Source organism: Coffea eugenioides, unplaced genomic scaffold (genome assembly GCF_003713205.1).
Source record: "Coffea eugenioides isolate CCC68of unplaced genomic scaffold, Ceug_1.0 ScVebR1_1029;HRSCAF=1815, whole genome shotgun sequence".
Lineage (NCBI taxonomy): Eukaryota > Viridiplantae > Streptophyta > Magnoliopsida > Gentianales > Rubiaceae > Coffea > Coffea eugenioides.
Window position 1 is genome coordinate 1 of NW_020861399.1, and position 7,504 is coordinate 7,504.

General features: G+C 36.1%; 1 protein-coding gene and 1 pseudogene across 1 annotated transcript; both read right to left on the bottom strand.

Moving 5' to 3' along the window:
- Window positions 1-3,238: 3,238 nt before the first annotated feature.
- LOC113754770 lies at window positions 3,239-4,018 on the bottom strand. The gene is made up of 2 exons (XM_027299032.1): window positions 3,817-4,018; window positions 3,239-3,629 (listed from the first exon to the last, which is right to left on the bottom strand). Exons 1-2 carry the CDS (start codon window positions 4,002-4,004, stop codon window positions 3,407-3,409), a joined length of 411 nt encoding a protein of 136 aa, XP_027154833.1. The 5' UTR covers window positions 4,005-4,018; the 3' UTR covers window positions 3,239-3,406.
- A 14-nt stretch (window positions 4,019-4,032) lies between these two features.
- On the bottom strand, window positions 4,033-7,504 carry LOC113754769 (annotated as a pseudogene).

The following is a 7,504-nucleotide window of genomic DNA, read 5'->3' on the forward strand; positions in this document are numbered from 1 at the left end:
TTGTCTGGTGGCCCCTCTCCCCTCTCTCTCCCTTTGGTTGCGACTACAACCAAAGGAGGTTGTTGAGGAAGTGGAAGAGAAGAGAAAAGGGAGAGGAGGAAGGAGAGAGAGGGAAAGGTAGAAACGGGAAGGGAGAGGAGGTTGGAGAAGGAGGGGCGGTGGAGGAGGCGAGGTGGCGGCAGTGGCAGGTGAAGGTGGTAAAAACATTTTAACAAATTTAAAAAATTCATCCAATAAAATTTTCAATTTTAAAAACATCTCAAAATCATCCTAAGAACACCTAATCCAGACTAACCATCTACAGTTGAAGGTTTTCAAATACAATGTTATAATAAATTTTTTTAAATATACCCCTAAAAATACCTAATTCATAAGGACCCAAAGTTTTATAGGATTTTTTGCCGTCGACAAATGTTCTAAATTAACTCCCATTATTTCCTATAATTTTTTATTTTTTTCAATTTTTTTTCAATTTTTGGTTTTTAAGCAAAATACCATCATGGCAAATTCCATGACCTTTTAGTAACTATCATCTTCTAATATATAACCTCCAGAATGTCTTATGTCTCTTTAAGTTCCCTTTTTTGTCATCTTTTATGATAAATTAATTTTTTTTGTGAAAATTGCACGAATGAATTTAAGAGCAATGTAGCAAACTTACTAATCAAACCGTATAATCCTACCAATACTGCATATGGATAGTCTAGGCTGTCTAGCCCAACAAATTACTCATGTCCTTCATCGAATTACCTGCAAGTAACCTTTAGCAGGCATTTAATCCTATTGAATATGCCATCAATTACACAATCATGTTTTGAAAAACTCTATAATCCTTTTAGCGTATCATTCCCTTAACATGTATCTCTTAATGATGATAGTAGTTTGAATTTTAAAGTTTTAAAATTGTAACGTTACCATATAAGGATCAAAAGACACTTATTTCACCATCAAGGATGTATTTTATTTGAACAAATGATACCCAAAAAAAGCACTTTAGAATCTTCCTCAAATTTTACTATACCTACAAGTATAGCTGTTAATCTTGAGCCATATGCATTGAGTCATCCAAGTCGACCCGTGAATAAATGGTTTTGGATAACCTATTATTTCCAAGTTGAATCTAATTGGGTAACCCAATTAGACCCATTAAAAAAAAGAGTATATGGCAACACCCAAAAACTTTTTTTGTCATCACTAAAATTTAAGAACCTTTCTATGCCATTACTTTTATCCATAGTTATTAAACTTGGTTCAACTCGGCAGTCGAATCATTCAACCCGGTGAACCGGTCATTGGACCGGGATGGGTTACTAATTGAACAGTTTAAGTTAGGGCTGCAAACGAATCGAGCCGCTCGCGTCAAGTTCGAGTCAATCGGTGAACCGGCCATTGGACCGGGATGAGCTCGAGTCGAGTTCGAGCTGGCTCGAGTCGAAATCGAGCTCGAACTCGAGCTCAAAATATTAAGCTCGTTAGGCTCGCGAGCTCGAGTATAAATATATATATATATATATATATATTTAAGTATATATATATTTTTATTTTTTTTATTTTAAGTATATATGTATTTTATATTTTTTTTATTTTAATAGTAAAATTACATATATATCCTTAATATTTTATTATTTATTAAAAAAAATATTTATTTTATTTATTTTTTAAAAAATAAAATAATTATTTTTTATTTTTTTCGAGCTCGAATCAAGTCGAGTCGAGCTCGAGCTAGAAATTGTGAGCTCGTCGAGCTCGAGCTCGAGTTCGAGTTCAATGAATTTATGTCGAGACTCGGCTCGATTAGGCCAAAACTCGACTCGACTCGCCTCGTTTGCAGCCCTAGTTTAAGCATAGAACTTGTTGATCGGCTAATGATCTGACAGTTCAATCGGATTAAGCCGGGAACCTGGCCGATTTTGTCAACGAAGTGGGATTGTGAAAAAAAATGTTAATAAGCTCTTGTTAAAATTCAAACTTGAGACCTTAGGCAAATAACTATAGTATACTCATCACCAGACTACTTGTTATATGTTAGTAAAGTAGCTTTCTTATAATATATGAACGTTTTGTCAATTCTATCCTTTTTTTATTTCTCTAAAACAATTTTTTTTTGGAAAATAGATTTAAAAAAATAACGTATTACATAATTCATTTTAAAGACAAATATTGTTTTTAATAATTTTTTGCACTTAAAATTTGTAAATAAACTAGATAATTACATTAAATACAGATAAAATTTTACACTTGAAGTTTGGTGGATTACTAATCAATTTATGTTTTATTAATTCTTATATGAATTACTTATTCTACAGCGAACTAAATTAAATGAGCATTTACTATGACATTGTTTATTACAATTTATATCATATGTTTTATATAAAAAATATAATATTTAAATATATTGAATGGTACAAGTTCAACTAGTACTACTCACCCACTGGTTGAACTGTCGTTGATCCACCTCCCTCGTCGAGTTACTTCTTGAGCCGGATTTAATAACTGTGCTTTTATTAGTTAAAGGTCCTCTGTGCCATTATTTGTATCAGTAAAAAGTGATGAGATAATCTAACTAAAAAAGTTAGAAGAGTTAATAAATGGATAATTGGGTGACTTACACCCATATGACACCCAACCCATTTGAACCCATTTACTTAATAGATATAATAAGGTTAATCCATTTATACCTAACACCCAATTCATCTATTTTGACAGCCACACCTACAAGTATCAATTTTTATTGATTTTGCTTCCAAAAATGGCTTGTTCCCTTAGTTGGAGGATTAAAGAGGCAATGCGTGACTATTGTATGCCGATGATAAATTAAAAAAAAAAAATCCAACGGATACTCTTTTTTTTTTGGTCGAAACGATAGATGTATTATAACCTAATCTAGCCTAGTCTAAGGGGCAGGGGAGGGGGTTCGATGTGAGTACAGACTCCATCGATGAAGGTCAATTAAGACCGCCACAAATTGTGGCAAATTTATGGGAGGCAGGGATTGAACCCCTGACCTCCAGCATCACCTTTAATGGTGATGACCACTGGACCAAATGGCCAGTGGCCCAACGGATACTCGATGGTATTGTGAATTTGCTCCTCAATGTACACAAATTTATTGCCCCTATGGATCACATACGGTCACGTTTATTACCGTGTATATCGATATATCCATGATTTAACTTTACCAAAAATCTTAACACGTAAAGCTCCTCTTATCAAGTACCCGTTGGGCAACCCGTAGACAAAACAAAAAATTGTAATTCCGTCCATGGAAAATATTAGAAGTAAAATTTCAAAGGATGGGCACATTATGTAAAAAAGAGAGACAGGGTATTGCCGTCTCCATAAGGTGCAAATTTAACAACAGCCACAAGACAGTATTAAAACAAGCTTAAATACCCACGCACAGGGATTAGGAAGAAAGTACATATATGCAAAGCCATGGGCTGGTGTCCTGAAGGTCTACCCCGCAGTAAGGGAATTTTGGAGTCCAAAATGCTCCTGGCCGCAGAGCACCAAACAGAAACAATTTGCAAAGAACAGAAAAGGCTAGAGCCCTTTCAATCGAAATTTCCTGCAGCTGCTCCAGTGGATGGACTAGCATCACATGCATGATAGATGCAGCTAATAGGGACCTACAAAGCACCAAATAACAACCACAAGTGATGCTGCTTGGCTGATAGTGTACAAAAGGATGATTCCTTCTACACTTTGCAAACAAGTGCATAAAGAGAATAATCTACCAAGAAACTAAAATAGTGGCCATGACAAAAATGTGCACGAGGTTATAAAATGAAGAGTCCAAAATATAGCTATTCTTACCATCTATCAACAGAGCCCAAGGAAAGCTGCATAGTCAGAATCCATGTCCCAGAGAGTGAAGTCCTCAAAATCATCAAAATAATAATCATAGTCAGAAACATCAAAGTCAGAAATCCCAGAGGAGTAGACATCAAATGAATCAGAGTAATGAAGTCCTTCACAGTCATCAAGTTCTTCATCAAACTCATAATCTGCCGTGGAGTCATTAAGGGAGCCTCAGATGTGTAATTTCTTGAGAGCGCATCGTTTCCTAGATTCACCATCCAGGTTAACATAATAACATTTCCGGAGATCTAGTGATTCCAGTTTTGCACAGTTATCAAAGAATAGCTTTCAAGCCTTCATTTGTCATCTTATTTCCCAAGAGATGAAGGTGGTGTAATCCTGGCATGGTTTTTGCAATAGCAGCTGCCTCCTTATCACATTCTTGATGTGGCAGTTCATTGCTTCTCCTGTTTATTGTAAATGACTTTAACAAAGGGCAAGAGCAGCCAACTATTTCAAGGGCTTCACTGGGCATGGAGATAAAGAAAAGGTGCAGCTCCTCCAACAAAGGTAATCTTTTAACAGCTTCTGTCAAACCTTCACCACTTATACTATCACAAAATGCAAGCCGAAGGCGCTTAAGCTTGCCTGACCTGTATAAAAGTTGCAAAGACAAAACAAAGGCAAGACATTAAATTGGTTCCATTTACAAATTTGCATAGGACAACATTCATGGTAAGCAAACTTTTACATGGTTCAGGGCTTGGTGGCAAGCAAGGCCCCAAGAAATATATTAATGGGCATAGGAAATTGATAATTATATTGTGATTCTTCAGTTAAAACCAGACATACTCCAAAACAACATAAGGCCGCATGTGCAATCTCGGTATTATGCCGGATAAAAGAAAATAAAGTTACTACAAACGGAGAAAATGCAAAAAGTTGTATAAAGAATTTAGACAAAGAAAAAAAAGAAAAGAACGGTACTACCAAAAGAATATAATCTGTAAAGCTAACTATAACATGACAAGAACTTTACATTGCAGCTTGAAATTGCAAATAGACCATGCAGGGAAAAAAAGAAAAAAGAAAAAGGACATTGTAGATATACTTTGACAACTAGAGAAATCAATTGCAATTACTTATACATGATCATGATTGTTGATTCCTCAAAGGACAACCTATACAGAGGTCAATTAGACTACCTTATTCATAATTACAGAAACCACCTGTTCGTTTTTTGAAAATAAAGTAACTCACCTTCAAGTTTAGTATCATAGATTAGCATGAAGTCTTCTTGGAATCTAAATAACCCATATGAGAAATATTTTGGAGCAAATCAGTGGGGAAGCAGAGGTCCTTTTCTTCTTCTTCATTTTTAATTTTTTTAAAGCTAGCAGAAGTAGTCATATCAGAAAAGAATTACTTCATCTAAATTATAAAACATAGGCAGACAGCGGATGTAACTCTGTTTTTGAAAGGCACAAAAGTATAATTCCAAAGATGCCAAACCTCATAAAGTGATTTACAGGCGAACCTTTATAAAATGGTTTGTTCTTCCGGGATGACAACCAACACTACAGACAATTGGGTTCACTTCTCCATCCAAGGATATGCAAGGTTAATCTAAATCAACCACCAAATCAAGACATTGAACACGTATGGGATAAACTCCCTTTCTGAGAACGCCAGCAACAAATGCTGTCTACCATTGAAGAATTAAGTCACAACTCTTTGGCTCCTATACATGACACAGGGGGAAATCAAAGAGTTATGCCTGTGAAAGTCAGAACAGCTTTTGCCCATAGACAGGGATACTTATTATGTTCCACAATCTCACCAAACAAGATTTACCACCAACAGTGCAATAATATAACCAATCATCATCAAAATCACCATAGAGTCAACTGTATAACTGTCAATAAACTAGGCATACTGACCATAACCTACAAGACTAACAGAAACAAAATCAAGGCAAAAGCTCAAGGTTTTAAGCCTCATCAACAAAGTAGAGAGAGAACGGTCAGCAAGGAGAGATTTCATCTAGGCATCCAAGTACCAGGAAACAGTATTAATCTCAAGAACACACTACAAACGTGTAGGGGAAAAAATGAAAAGAAAACGTAACCATTCCATTTTGAAGATGTGTTAAAAAGAACTAATCCAATTGCAATTTAAATTAAAAGGACAAAACAATATTAAAGAAAATAACGGCTCTGTTTGGGACCCCTGTTTTTAGGGTGTTTTCAATAGACAAGCTTTTTTACAGCTTTGTCTACAGGAACCCTCTAAAAACACCCCAACTTTTTAAAATACACACATCAAAATATCCCAAAACACACAGTTTTTTCTCTCTATCCTTTTCTTCTTCTTCCTCCTCTAATGCCGGCACCACTATTTGAAGTAACTTTGCTAACAAAGGGACAAAGGGACTAGCACTAAGCATCAAGAACAAGATTCAGAATGACAGCTCATGACTCCAAGAGTGCTTCATATATCATAGAACATAGACAACATCTCAATCCAGGTCATGCACAATACAAAGTACGCACTGCTAATGGACCACAAAACAAGCCCATTGCTCCATTTCACCTCATACTCCCGAAGTTATGGTACCATTTTTAAATGCTTATCAATTGATTAGTGCAATGATACACAAAAATTGCGCACACTCAATGAATCACAATTACCATGGGACAGACAAAACAAAATGCTGATGTGGTACATTATCACTGGCCAGTGTACCACAAAGAATCCTCCTCAATTACTCAAAGCGAAACTTTTCAAAAATTCTGTGCCTCAAAACTTAATTTGCAAAGAAGCCGCAATTTTAAACTTTGCAGCACAATTTACATTCAAGCATATATTTCTGTAGAAATATATTGCTGAATATATACAAAGTAATTTACATTTTATACAAAACTCAGCATCAGTGCACTTCATAATAAACGGACCCAAATTACACCTTCTTTACAAATTAAGCCTTGGAGCACCATTTTCACCAATTTTTCCCTAGAATGATTACCTTTATCCTTACTCTAACCTCCCTAAATATTCAAAAATAACCCTAATTTGCATAAAGCTAATTAAGTTAAACTAAACCAAAGTGCAACAAACTCATAATCCTGCACATAAATTCAGATACAAATCTAAATACAAATGAAAATTCAAGTTTCATCAACAAATCTACCTTTCAGCAATATACTCAAGCAATTCATCAGTACCAATAGACCCAATGCTGATATCAACCAACTGGCCCTGGCTCCGATCCACAGCGTGCTGGACCATGATTTCCATATCGTAAGGCTCATCCTCGTAATCCGCACAATCATACATGTCAATCACTCGCCACATGGCAGGATCAAGGCAAACACTGCGCCAGGTCGTACACACTTTCTGTGCACTCTCCAGTATATCGACTACCGACAGTCTCTGCAATATGTTGGCCGTTATGTCCCGTGGCAGCTCTGTCCACGGCGGCGGGGGAGGCGGGGGCGATACTGAAGTGGATGCTGATGAACCTTTTCTTCGCCATACTTGTTTGATTTTGAGATTTTTCTTTCTTCCTATCATTTTTAGGGTTTCAGCGTCCCGAGTAGAAATTCAGGAAATGGTGGGAAACTTTTCGCATTGACGGATGGAGTCAGGGTCTTCTGGTTTTGGTACTGTAGGAGTGTGAAGTAGCATTGCTAAACTAAGGCAC